The sequence below is a fragment of the Somniosus microcephalus genome, chromosome 14, assembly GCF_052327205.1.
Source record: "Somniosus microcephalus isolate GS21.2 chromosome 14, FLI_Smic_1.0, whole genome shotgun sequence".
Taxonomy (NCBI): Eukaryota; Metazoa; Chordata; class Chondrichthyes; order Squaliformes; family Somniosidae; genus Somniosus; species Somniosus microcephalus.
In genome coordinates this window covers 50,095,121-50,110,063 of record NC_141000.1, presented here as the reverse complement: position 1 = coordinate 50,110,063, position 14,943 = coordinate 50,095,121, and the positions used below count along the sequence as shown (strand labels likewise).

Below are 14,943 nucleotides of genomic sequence, written 5' to 3'. Positions count from 1 at the left end.
GGTTCGTAAGACTGTGATAGTTTTTTCTGTGGTGGTTGAGGACATTTTTATTACCTCTGGCCACTTTGAATGTGCATCCACCGCAATTAAAAACATTGAGTCCATAAAGGGACCAGCAAAATCAATGTGCACCCTTTGCCATGGAGATGAGGGCCACTCCCATGGATGTAGAAGGGCTTGTGGTGGGGCGTTTTGGACCTTCTGGCATCCTGTACAGCTCTTGGTCATCTCTTCGATTTCTCTATCGATTCCCGGCCACCACACAAACGCTCTGGCTAAGTTCTTCATTTTTACCCCTCCCAGATGACCCTCATGAAGCTCATTGAGCACTCTATCCTTCAATTTGGGTGGAATTACTACTCCGGATCCACACATCAAGGTTCCTCTGCACACTGACAGCTGTTCTCTTCTCGGCGAGAATGCTGGCAGCAGTGGTTCGCCATGTGCTGGCCATCCCTTCACCGTTAAATCATAGACCCAGGAGAGTGGCGGGTCATTTCGTGTTTCCTTTTCTATGTTTGCATTCGTCACAGGGAGACATTCGACTATAGTCGAGTGGAATAACTCCACTGGATCCACTGCCAGTTCTTCTTCCACCGTCGGCAACGGTAGGCGCGACAATCCATCAGCATTCCCATGCTGTTTAGTTCCTTTGTACTCGATGTCATATTGGTGTGCCCCTAGGAAAAGGGACCATCTCTGTAGCCGTTGTGCCGTCATTATCGGTACGCCCTTCTGAGGGTTGAAAATGGAGACGAGAGGTTGATGATCAGTTAGCAGAGTAAATTTCTGACCGTGCAGGTAGTGATTGAACTTCTTCACCCCCCACACCAGGCTGAGGGCCTCTCTGTCAATCTGGGCGTAGTTACGCTTGGCTGAAGTTAACGAGCGTGACGCAAAAGCTATCGGCCTCTCTGAACCATCAAGGAATTTATGTGACAGTACCGCCCCAATGCCGTAGGGAGACGCATCACACGCCAGTCTTATCGGTAGTGATGGGTTGTAGTGAGCCAATACTTCTCTTGAAGTGATTAGGTCCTTACTCTTCTGAAAGGCCCGCTTACATTCATCGCTCCATTTCCATGCTACTCCCGTTCGTAGTAGGGCGTTCAGTGGATGCAGAATTGTGGACAAATTCGGCAAAAACTTATGGTAGTAATTCACCAATCCGAGGAATGACCTCAGTTGCGACACATTTTCAGGCGCTGGAGCCTTAACTACCGCTTCAATTTTGTCAGGGGACTTATGCAACCCCTCTTCATCAGTCACGTGGCCACAATACGATATCTGTTTCTTTAAAAACTCGCACTTGGGGCGATTGGCTCATAGCCCATGTTCACGTAGTCTAGTGAGCACCTGCTCTAGGTTGGCAAGGTGTTCACTGTCATCTTCACCTGTCACTAGGATGTCGTCTAAGTAACACTGAGTCCCCGGAATCCCTTGCAGGACTTGTTCCATCGCTCTTTGCCATATCGCCGGAGCTGATGCTACTCCGAATACCAGTCGATTATACTGGTAAAGACCTTTGTGAGTGTTTATCGTGAGATACTTCCTAGAGGATTCTTCAACCTCCATCTGCAAATATGCTTGTGCGAGGTCAATTTTTGTAAAATGCTTCCCTCCAGATAGTGAGGCGAAGATATCTTCTATCCTTGGAAGAGGATATTGTACTGTGTGAAGGACTGGGTTCACCGTCACCTTGAAGTCCCCACAGATGCGAACCTTCCTTGGCTCCTCAGACTTATTGGTTAACGTTTTCTTCATGACAGGAACGATGGGTGTCGCCCACTCGCTCCAGTCTACCTTAGCTAACATGCCTAGATTCTCCAGCTCTGCCTCGATGGCTGGGCGAATTGCATATGGTACCGGTCTTGCTTTGAAAAACTTGGGAATTGCATTCTCCTCTATTTTTATCGAGGCGGTTATGCCTTTAAGAGTGCCCAGTTCTTGTTGAAATACCTCTTTGGTGTCAGCTAAGATTGTTGACAATCGGCCAGGAGTGATGTCGTCATCCTTTTTACCAGCCACCGTCAGTGCCTGAATGGAGTGCCAGCCTAAACTTATCTTTCTGATCCATTCACGTCCCAATAACGGTGGTCCACCATTTTGCATAATGTAGAGATACAATTTCCGTATTTTCTTGCCGTTGTATTCGACAGGCACCCTTATTTTTCCTCTGGGGTATAATTTTTGCCCTGTATACGTCCTCAAGACAATGGATGTCTCTCTCAAGGGTATGTGTGAGAATAGCCGCTCGTAGTCTCGTCGATTCATGATGGTTAGAGCTGATCCTGTATCCAATTCCATTTTGACTTGGAACCCTGCTATCGTGAGGGTGACCCAAATGGTTCGGAGATCCTCTTTTGCGATTACGTTGTGAAGTTTGAGACAGCTTAGTCTCTTGTTCCCGGATTCACTATCGCTCATCTGGTCTTCGGAACTACTGTCCGTCATCTTTTGTACTTTCCTGTACGGTTCCTTAGTAGCCTTTTTATTGTCATTGGTCTTCTTCCCAGACCTGCAAACTCGTGCAATGTGTCCCATCTTTCCGCATTGCCTGCATATTTTGTCCTTGGACCAGCAGTCCTTCTGGTCATGGTTTGTTCTGCCGCAGCGATAACATTTTGCAAATCCCCGTGTCATTTCGTGGGTGCCGTATTCCTGTGGCTTTTGTTGTATTTCCGCAGCTCCCCTTGCTGCTGCTTCGTACGATACTGCCACGCTGAAAGCCTTATCTAGCGTCAGCTCTTTCTCTGAGAGTAACCTCTTCTGGGTTCCTTCACTCAGGAGTCCACAGACAAATTTGTCCCGTAAGGTATCTGCTAGTCCTGCTCCGAACTGGCAGTGCTTTGATAGCTTGCGTAGTTCCGTAAGGTAATCAGCATTGCTCTCATTTTTATGCTGATTTCTCCTGTGGAATTTAAATCTTTCTGCTATCAGCAGCGGTGTAGGATTTAGGTGTTCCTGTAGGATAGCAACAATTTCGTTAAAACTCTTCGCCTTCGGTGTGGCTGGAGTAGTCAGGTCCCGCAATAGGCCGTACGTTCTTGCGCCCATTAAATTTAGCAATACCGATGCCTTTTTCTCATCGGCTATTTTGTTTGCCTCGCAATATACCTCGACTCTTTCCACATACATGGTCCAGCCTTCTATTGCATTATCGAAGGCAGTGATATCGCCAGTCTTTGGCATCTTGAAAATCTAAGATGGCACCTCCCGCACTTTGCCTTCGTCCCCGATGGATCAAAATGGCGCCTCCCGCGCTTTTCCTCCTTCCCCGCCGAGTTAAGATGGCGCCTCCCGCGCTTTCTCGCCGCTGCCGCTGCTGCCAACGCTGTTGCTGGCGATTATATTTATTTTACTATCCTGTAATGGCGACGTCCTATGGTCTTCGTGCCTCCCCGATCACTGCTGCCAACGCCGCGCTCTGCGGTATTTTTATTTTTCTATCGCGCTTCAATATTTGCTCCGTTAATTGAAGAACCGTTCCCGTCGTGGAGCGGACCCTCTGGGACACTTCCCTCCCTCTTCTTAGGTCCAAACGCTGCCCGGCTGCGAAGCACCGGCCGTGCCCTGTGTGCTCCACCCTCTCTCTCTCTCTTTGCTTCCCGACTCACTGCCCGGCCCCGTTGCAGAGCCACCCGATCGAGCTCTAGCCCACCGCAGCCCAGGAAGGATCAGTGCACTACCTGCCACCAGCCCGATTAGCTGGGAAACCACAGACTGGAGAACCAAGCCTGGCTCCCGACAGTCTCTCCTGCACTTTTCAATTCGATGATTTGGAGGGCGGTTGCCCACGGTCGACGCCCGTTTCTCGAGTTTCTTTGGATTATTATTATTTTTTTCTTCTGGCTTCGCCCTTCAATAACGTCGTCTGAGGTGCTGCCGAGTTGCAGGTAAGTTTGTTTCTTACTCGTCACCAGTATTATGTCCATGTATAATTGAGACACGGACTGCAGGAGTTGATTAAAACAAGTCTTTACTGAATGGAGACAACCTGGAAACTGAAACTACAGAAGCCTGCTAGGTCACTGCCGGTACTGCAGTCTAAGACCAGTTATTCCCTTAAAGGTACATACACACATACACACCACACACACACAAAAAACACACACACACACACACACACACACACACACATACACACACACACCACATCACACTAACACACACCACACACACACAACACACACACCACACACACACACACCACAACACACACCACACACACACCACACACCAAATAAAACACACCACACACACGCCACAACACACACACCACACACACACACACGCCCCACACACACACACCACAACACACACCACACACCAAATAACACACGCCACAACACACACACCACACACACACGCCACACACACACACACACCCCACACACACACACACACCACACACACACACACCACACACACACACACACAACACACCACACACACACACCACACACACACAACAGAACACACACACACACACACCACACACCACACACACAACACAACACACACACACACACACACACACACACACACACACACACACACACCACATAACACACACACACCAACACAACACACACACACACACCACATAACACACAACACACACACGCCACAACACACACACGCCACAACACACACACACACACATCACAACACACACACTCACCGCAACACACACAAACACCCCACACACACCCGCCACACACACACACACACCCACCACACACACACACCACAACATACACACCACACACACACACACACACGGGGAGGATTTTTTTGCATGAAAGACATCACAGGTTTTCATCCTGGTGTATTCCTTGAACCTGAGGCATTTGTTACATTCTTTAACTCTTGGAGATTGGAATAAACAACCTACAGCCAAGAACACAGATGCAAAGAAACAGCGAGCTAATTTCTAGTTATTTTCACATATCTTTTGTCAGAGTGCATATGTATTCAAGTACCAATAGGGTTTTGCAGTAAACCTCCTGAAGTATTTCTATGACAAGCAATTAGCAACATTTTCAATTTTTAATAAACACAATTTATGGGGTTGATTACTTCAGAGCTAGCATTCTGCTAGACAATAAATATATATTTCACCCACCAAATGCAATGAGTGAAGGGATGATGTTTAAATTTCCCAGGACTGATTGATTTATTCAGAAGGGAGTGTGTTGAGATTAGAATGCAAAGGCACTATTCATTAATGTTTGAGTCACTGTTTGGTGTAACGGATACCATGTAACTGAACAATATTGCTGATTTGTATTCATATATAATAATTGTGCTAAAATTATTAAAAGATGTCCAATAGCACAATAATATTGTATTCCCTATACTGTAATAATGTTGCTGATCTATAAAAGAAGCTGCAAAGGCTGAATTCTGTTGCTTTATTCACAAACAGTTAAATTTGTTTCACTATTTACAATACTTTATTTTAGGGCTATAAATGTGTAAAGTAAAACTACTCCAGATAGTGAGTGATCTTGGAGAGTCAGCACCGAAATAGTCCATGCTTAATGGTGCATACTAATTGGCCTGTAAAAGTGGTTTAATTCAGAATGGAAGTGCATGAGGTTCAGCGAGAGTCTAATTGAGAAGTTCTGCAAAGATGTTAGGCTCGCATTGGAATGAGTTCTTTTGAATGCCAATCCGTCTGTCTGCGAAACCATACTAATCCAGCTAATGGCACACTGCTGCAAAGACAATGTTAGATTAGCATAAGATGTCCTGTGCCATGTAGTAGTAGGAGGATGCAGGTTCATGCCTGCAGTTCTCCTTACTGAGAGTTACTGATCTCAGCCGAAGTCAGCATCTGGAGGATCGGTATTTCTCCACTGGCTGGAGGGAAGATTGGAGGGCGAACCATCCTGGTGCGCTTCGTAATGACTGATTACAAACCAGCTTAGACAGAGGTCTGGGAACCAATCCTGAGCATTCTCTTGCTGAGGCATTTTTCTATTTTTTTATTAAAAGTGAAACAGAGAATACAATTCAAACTATACCATAACAGTAGCCTGGCCTGCCTGATATTTGAAAGTACTGTATACCTGGCCAAGCAATACAAAGATCTGAATGGAAAAGTTCCTCATGCTTCCGAATCACGTAACGATGCCAGCAAAGATGATGAAAATGATGTCGGCTGTGGCTCAGTGGTAGCACCCTCACCTTTGAGTCAGAAGATTGTGGGTCCCACTCCAGAGATTTCAGCATATAAAGCTAGGCTGACACTCCAGCACAGTACTGAGGGAATGCTACACTGTCAGAGGTGCCATCTTTCAGATGAGACATTAAACCAAGTGGGCTCTCATGTGGATGTAAAAGATCCTGTGGCACTATTTCGAAGAAGAGCAGGAGATTATCCCCGGTGTCCTAGCCAATATTTATCCCTCAACCAGCATCACTAAAAAAACAGATTATCTGGTCATTATTACACTGCTGTTTGTGGGAGCTTGCTGTATGCAAATTGGCTGCCGCGTTTCCTACATTACAACAGGGACTGCACTTCAAAAGTGCCTCATTGGCTGTAAAGTGCTTTTCAACGACCTGAGGTTGTAAAAGGTGCTATATAAATGCAATCTTTATTTTTTATATTCTCAGTCAAGAAAATATGAGACTTCCTGTCCCTCTTCCACACCAAAATTTGATGGAGGCCAAAGAACAAGATCCCCATCTGTCCTCTGAGCTACTGATGGTACTGGGAGATCAAGAAAAAAGAAAAAGAGAGAGAATTTCCTGAAATTACCATCATATTGCAATTTATATGCTGAAAACCTGCAGATATAACATCATCAAGACATAATTCCGGTCCCAACGCGTGAGTACGGACGGGGTACTCACGCGTGGGCCCGTTGGAAGTGCCAGATTTCAGCATGCACAGCGCATGCGCGGGAAACCGGCATTTCCTCCAAGGGGGTTCAGAGGTCCAACGCGTGCGCGCAGGACTCTGCGCGCACGCGTTGAACTTCCTTCTTTTTGACAGGTTTGCCCGTGTGTAAGGGCCTCAATTTTTTGGAAATGTAAAAAGGAGATGTAAGGACTTGATTATTTAAGGTAAGTGGTCTATTATTTAAAATTATAACATTTTTTCCACAGCTTTATTGTTTTTAAGGACTTTACAGTAAGGTAAGTTTATTTTTTGACCCGATTTCTTAAAATATTATTTTTTTCAAAAATGTGATTAATTGTTCAAAATAGTTTTTTAAAGTTATTTATAGTTCATTTAATTAGTGGGATGTTTTTTAAAAGTTTATTTAAAGTTTAAGTAGTGTTTTGGGCACCCGTAGTTTTCATGAGTTTGACAGTTATTACTATCAAACTCATGAATGAAGTTTTCCCTCCCCTGATTGGCTGCCCAGTGCTCACCTGATCCCAGCTGGCACATCGAACTAACTACGCCGCTGGATCAGGCAAGCACAGCGCGCCGACAGCTGAACCGGGCCAGTGACAGGATTTCCAAGCAGGCCCAGGCTTCAGCTGTCGGCGCGCCGGGTAAGTGCACCTAAAGTGAACCTAATTTCTGGGCCATTATGCCCTTCTGTAAAAATTGTAACTCATTCCGTCCACAGTGCGTAAAGTGAAACCAGCTAAAATCCGTATTATAATGGAAGTCCTGTTATTATTGGTTGTGCAACCATTGCCAGGAGTGTGCTTGAAATAGATGGCACTCATGTTTCTGTGATAGGAGTGCAATGATATACTGTACTACTTTTGATATTAAAAAGAATCACTTTAAACTGAATAGAGTGTTATTTTATACAGCGTAAAGCTCCTCATTACAATACCATACCTATGTAACATTGGTAGCAGTGATCTGTGAAGTCATGTTTTAGAAATCAGCTTCTGTAAGTAGCATTGTGCCAGCTGTATATTCTGCAACATTAGTTCCTCATTACTGGCACTATTGCTCCTGAGGGTGATTACCGCCAAGTGCTGCTCTCCTTCTAACACCCTAAGCTCCACCCAGTCTATTCTCTGCAGGCACCTGCATTGTCTGTGGTAGCATCCACTATCTTTTGCTCCATCTGATACTTCGCCCCCACCCCGACCCCCCAGGCCATACAATCTCCTGGGAGAGGTAAGGAAAAAGTGACGGGGTGGGGGGGGGGTTAAAATCCTAGGCCAATTTAGTGGGAAAAATGTGGAAATTCTTTTCCAATTCCAAAGGTGATCAAACAAATTGCAGGAGACCACAGTGACTCGGAGACGCATCTCCCAATACCCTACCGGCCTTTTATACATAAGGAAGGTTTGAAAAGAGGAGAGGGAAGTGGAGAGTCTGAGTGGTTCAGAGAAGGAATTCCCAAGCATGGGGCCTAGGCAACTGAAGGTATGGCTGCAAACAGTGGGGGTAAGAAAGATGGTGATTCACAAGAGGCCAGAGTCAGAGGAATTGAGAGTTCAGAATAAATTGTAAGAGCAGCAGATGTGTGGAAGGCTGTTGATCATGTCCTGTAGCTCAGTGTCAAATGTTGGTTGAGAACGCTCCTGTGACATGCCTCGGGGCCTGTCGCTACATTAAAGGTGCTGTCTAAATACAAGCAGTTGTTGTTGTTACTCAGTACAGGTATCCATTAGTCTATAAGAGGTAAGTAGCTTGGATGATAATTTGATTCAAAACTAAATGCAAATTGGGTAAAATTCCAAAACTCCAAATTTCCACTTAAATCAGAAAAGGTACGAATGCAATTTTTAGCCACATGTAAAAGGACGAAGTTTATGTGTCGATTGTATAATTTATTTGCTGACGCTTTCTGTTTTTCTGTATTTCTCACCCAGCTGGCCTTGTTTTCTTTCATTCCAGAGCTGATGTACACTGTGGAGCTTGCAGGTGGACTGGGGGCCATCCTTTTGCTGCTGGTCTGTCTGGTGACTGTGTACAAATGTTATAAGATAGATATCATGCTATTTTATCGCAATCATTTTGGAGCGGATGAACTAGACGGAGGTAAGGGCTAATTTGTGAGATCCATATCACTCGATTGTCTCGATTCTTATGATAGCAAGTGTTGTAATAGCAGCAAATAAATAATGTAATTTTATAATATAATGATGCCTGAACCTATAATGGTTTGGAAGGTTTGGGCAGATGCAGTGGACCAACTTTACACCCATTTCTGGTGTATGTTTAAAATCGTCGCCCATGTGTTTTAAGTTAAGGCTTCATGAAAATAGCAAAATGGTTTACAGTCTACTGCTTTGCCTTAGTCTTTATCTTGTTCTTAATTTGATACAATGAAAGTCGTTGCTTACACACTATGGGCGAAAAATTGAGTCACGCCCCCTTTGGGGTGCTAACTTTGCCCCGGAAAAAATTAGCGCCCCCGCGACCGAAATTGAGTGGTAGTGCCCCAAGAGGGAAGCGGGGCGCTACTGGAAGCGACCCGCCTCCCCCTTGGGGCGTTGCAAGGGAATATTGTGGCACTACGTGCCGCAGTATTGCAGGCCTTCCTCCCCTTCTTAAAGGGGAGGGGCCTTGTGCAGCGCGACCCGGGGTCCAGCTGGGCCCCCGGGGATCAGGAGTGCCGGCAAAAGAGCCCAGCACTCAAGAGACGTGCCTGGCTCATACAGCGCAGCCGGCACTCTGCGGAGGGGCGGGTAAGGAGGCTGGGGACGGCAGCGGAAGCAGGTGCTGGCTGGCGGACAACAACAAAAATGGCCGCCCGGCACCTCGCCTTTAAATAGCGCCGCCCCGGCCGCAGGTAGGCCCGCCTGACCCCGTCGGACATAGCGTCCGGTGGTAAGCCAGGGGGCGCTACCAAAGATCGCGGCAGGGGCACGAGCGGGGCGCTGCACATGACGATGACGTCATTGCTGGCGGCGCAGCGCCGCGGGGCACTAACGGTTAGCGCCGCTGCTAACCTCCCGCTGAATTTTGCAGGAGGCGTTGGTGGCACCGTGCCCGGACGCTAGTTGCTTTGCGCCCCGTTAGCGCCCTCTTAGAGCGCTAATGGGAGACGCAAAGCAACCGAATTTTTTCCCCATATTTTTCCATTTCTTACTGTGTGATTTTTGCTATGAAACGTTATTGACCGCATTCCAAAATGTTACTGTTTCAATGTTGATCACAATTATGTGTATAAATTCTGACCACAGCATTACTAACATTAATAACCATTAATATCGTTAGATACAAATACTACCAAAACTTAATGAATCATGAATCATTGTAAACAATTTTTTTCATCGATAACTACAATAAGTATTGCATTTCTTTTGCCACTAACATGTTTTCTGTCACTTTGCTGTTATTAAAATACTTGATAAGTTGTAATGTTGAAAATCACTTAGAAGAATTAGAATAAACTAAATGGCACAAAAATCATCCCCTTACTAAGGACAATTTTGACTTTATGTGTTTTGAACTGGTGCATAAAGTGCAGTCAAATAATTAATTTAAGCTCTGTTGTATTTAAGAAGACTGCATACTGTCCTGCGTAAAACCCTAAAACTGCATCAGCTGTCGTATTAAAGAAGTAAATAGCACATGAACTTATGTTGAGTCAAAGCACACAATTAGCCAATCGTGGATCACCTTACTGCTGATTGTTTTCTCTGCATCAGATGAATTTATTTGTTGCAACTATCAATATATTCTTCATTAGGCTGATCAGTTAAAATAAATTGACCAAGGTATTTTGATTCATCCCAATAGAGCAGTACAACACAGGTTATGTATTCAGGGCTATATAGATCATTTAAAATTAATTAATTTGCTGACCGGTATAGCTCCTATTTCAAGGAACAATCAAAACTACATGCCATTTAACATGCATTAATCCAATCCTGTCAGAGTTCAGAGCAAGTCTTATGAAAAAAATGCATCTTAACTGTTTCAAATGGAATTGATAACAGGTGACATAAACAAGATATTGCTTTAAATTGAGTTGTCACCGTTACTAGATAGAGCATACTTGTGAATTTTGAATAAGGATTTAGAATTTTGACTTGCTTTTAGACTGGAGAGTGAAAAACATTAAAACATTGAAGACATATTGGGGTAGAATTTGACTTTGTGCGATAGTGTAAAATGTGTGATAACGAGTCGGCAGCCCGTTTTATGTCTCTCCCGATTTTTATTTCCATTGACATAAATGGAAGTAAAATTGGGAGAGATGTTAAACGGGCTGCTGACTCGCTATCACACGTTTTACACTATCGTACAAAGTCAAAATCGACTCCATGGTGGACTCCACCAAAGTAACTGTAGCCTTGTAAATACTTTCAAGTCAAAAGCTAAAGCACTGAAAAAGGTTGAGCGGTTAAAGCGATCCTAAGAATAATGTTTTCTGTGAAGAGAATGATGTTATTTTATGTTCTGGTTCAAATACGTTAGCATTTCCCAACTCAGAACATTGAACTTTTTCAATGCTTCCTTCGCAAAAATAACTGATTGTGACTTCTGTGTTCGAAGAATTAGTTCCAGGGCTGTTGGATTAACTGATCAATTGATTCTAATTAATGAAGTTTCTCCTTCACGAAGAGAGAGTAACACAATGACAATGGAAAGTATTAGAGTCTATTCAGGTAAAAAAATGTAATTATTTTTCAGAGAACAAAGATTACGATGCATACCTGTCATACACCAAAGTAGATCCTGACCAGTGGAGCCAAGAAACCACAGAGGAAGAACGTTTTGCTCTGGAGATCTTACCAGATGTGCTAGAGAAACATTATGGGTACAAACTGTTCATCCCTGATAGGGACTTGATTCCAACTGGAAGTAAGTAAATCTTTTCCTGCCTTTGCTTTTCTTCATTCAGTTCCGCTGATTAGAATCAAATAGAGCTATGCAAAGAACCACATATTTCTTTTGGTGATCAAGACGAGCAACTGTTTCAGATGTCAGCTGTGGCTCAGTGGGTACCCCTCTCGTCTCTAAGTCAGAAGGTTGTGGGTTGAAGCCCCACTCCAGAGACTTAAGCACAAAATCTAGGCTGACACTCCAGTGCCGTACTGAGGGAGTGCTGCACTGTCGGAGGTGCCGTCTTTTGGATGAGATGCTAAACTGAGGCCCCGTCTGCCCCCTCAGGTGGATGTAAAAATCCCACGGCATTATTTCGCAGAAGAGCTGGGGCATTCTCCCCGGTGTCCTGCCCAATATTTACCCCTCAATCCACAGCTTAAACCAGATGATCTTGTCATTATCACGTTGCTGTTTGTGGGACCTGGCTATGCACAAATTGGCTGCTGCATTTTCTACATTATATTAGTGGCTACACTTCAAAAAGTACTTAATTGTCTGTAAAGCACTTTGGGGCATACTGAGGTCATGAAAGGCGCTATATAAATCTAGGTTCTTTCAAATACTACTGTATATGTATTTAATTCAGTGAGTTTATAAAATGGCACTGATTGCATAAAAGTTAAACTAACTATGAAAACCCAGGACTAATCTCATGCCACTTTTGAGTTAAAACTAAACTTTCGTTGAATGCTGGTGTAAGGATTCCCCTCACAGCTGTACGTCTGTATAAAAAGGCTTAAGTTCCAAAAGTACTGTACTTACTACTATTCCCTACATGCTGCATATAACTTCAGTTAGAACATAAGAACATAAGAAGTAGGAGCAGGAGTAGGCCATACGGCCCCTCGGGCCTGCTCCGCCATTCAATAGGATCATGGCTGATCCGAATCTAGATTCACGTCCACTTCCCTGCCCTCTCCCCGTAACCCCTAATTCCCTTATCTGCTAGGAAACTGTTGATCTCCATTTTAAATTTATTTAATGTTGCAGCTTCCACAGCACTCTGGGGTAGCAAATTCCATAGATTTACTACCCTCTGAGTGAAGATGTTTCTCCTCATCTCAGTTTTGAAAGGGCAGCCCCTTATTCTTAGATTATGCCCCCTAATTCTAGTATCACCCATCAGTGGAAACGTGGTGTGGAGATGCCGGTGTTGGACTGGGGTCGACAAATGTAAGAAATCACACAACACCAGGTTCACCTGATGAAGGAGCAGCGCTCCGAAAGCTTGTGATTTCAAATAAAGCTGTTGGACTATAACCTGGTGTTGTGTGATTTCTTACATCAGTGGAAACATCCTCACCGCATCCACCCGATCAAGCCCCCTCACAATCTTATATGTTTCGATAAGATCGCCTCTCATTCTTCTGAACCCCAATGAGTAGAGTCCCAACCTACTCAACCTTTCCTCATACGTCAACCCCCTCATCTCCGGAATCAACCGAGTGAACCTTCTCTGAACCGCCTCTAGAGCAAGTATATCTTTTAAATATGGAAACCAAAACTGCACGCAGTATTCCAGGTGTGGCCTCACCAATACCCTATATAACTGCAGCAAGACTTCCCTGTTTTTATACTCCATCCCCCTCGCAATAAAAGCCAAGATTCCATTGGCCTTCCTGATCACCTGCTGCACCTGCATACTAACTTTTTGTGTTTCATGCACCAGGACCCCCAGATCCCTTTGTACTGTAGCACTTTGCAGTTTCTCTCCATTTAGATAATAACTTGCTCTTTGATTTTTTCTGCCAAAGTGCATAACCTCACACTTTCCAACATTATATTGCATCTGCCAAATCTCTGCCCACTCACTTAGCCTGTCTATGTCCTTTTGCAGGTTTTTTATGTCCTCCTCACTCACTGCTTTCCCTCCCATCTTTGTATCGTCGGCAAACTTGGATATGTTGCACTCGGTCCCTTCCTCCAAATCGTTAATATAGATTGTAAAGAGTTGGGGTCCCAGCACTGACCCCTGCAGAACACCACTAGTTACTGATTGCCAACCCGAAAAGGAACCATTTATCCCAACTCTTTGTTTTCTGTTAGATAGCCAATCTTCCACCCATGCCAGTATATTACCCCCAATCCCATGATTCCTTATCTTGATCAGTAATCTTTTGTGTGGAACCTTGTCAAATGCCTTTTGGAAGTCCAAATACACTACATCCACTGGTTCCCCTTTATCCACCCTGTATGTTACATCCGCAAAGAATTCGAACAAATTTGTCAAACATGACTTCCCCTTCATAAAACCATGCTGACTCTGTCCTATTAAATTATGTTTATCCAAATGCTCTGTTACTGTTTCCTTAATAATGGACTCCAACATTTTGCCAACCACAGATGTTAGGCTAACTGGTCTATAGTTTCCAGCTTTTTGTCTACTTCCCTTCTTAAATAAGGGTGTTACATTAGCAGTTTTCCAATCTGCCGGGACCTTTCCTGAGTCCAGGGAGTTCTGGAAAATAATCACCAATGCATCCACAATCCCTACAGCCACTTCTCTCAAGACCCTAGGATGTAGGCCATCAGGACCGGGGGATTTATCCGCTTTAAGTCCCATTATTTTACTGAGTACCATCTCCTTAGTGATTTTAATCGTGTTTAGCTCCTCCCCGCCCCCCCCCCATTGCCCCCTGTTTGTCCAGTGTTGGGATATTTTTAGTGTCCTCTACTGTAAAGACTGATACAAAATATTTGTTCAGCGTCTTTGCCATCTCCATGTTCCCCACCACTAGTTTCCCGGTCCCATCATCTAAGGGACCAACGTTCACTTTAGCCACCCTTTTTCTTTTTATATAGCTGTAGAAACTCTTGCTATCTGTTTTTATATTTTTTGCTAGTTTACTTTCATAATCTATCTTCACTTTCTTAATTAATCTTTTAGTTATTGTTTGCTGGCTTTTAAATGCTTCCCAATCTTCTATCCTCCCACTAGATTTGGCTACTTTATATGCCCTTGTTTTCAGTCGGATACTATCCTTTATTACTTTACTAAGCCACGGATGGCTGTCTTTTCTTTTACTCCCCTTTTTCCTCAGTGGAATATATTTATCTTGAAAGATGTGAAATATCTCCTTGAATGTAGACCACTGCTCTTGTACCGTCTTACACTTTAATCTGTTTTCCCAGTCCACTTTAGTCAATTCTACTCTCATACCTTCATAGTC

General features: G+C 44.2%; 1 protein-coding gene across 1 annotated transcript in view; it reads left to right on the top strand.

Moving 5' to 3' along the window:
* The window catches only part of LOC147107487 (interleukin-1 receptor accessory protein-like 1), a 1,486,384-nt gene that overhangs the window by 1,456,138 nt on the left and 15,303 nt on the right, over positions 1 to 14,943 (top strand). Inside the window, exons 8-9 of the mRNA XM_086006559.1 lie at positions 8,831 to 8,974; positions 11,579 to 11,749. Of these exons, the coding sequence (XP_085862685.1) occupies positions 8,831 to 8,974; positions 11,579 to 11,749 (315 nt within the window). The remainder of the gene's footprint in view (positions 1 to 8,830; positions 8,975 to 11,578; positions 11,750 to 14,943) is intronic.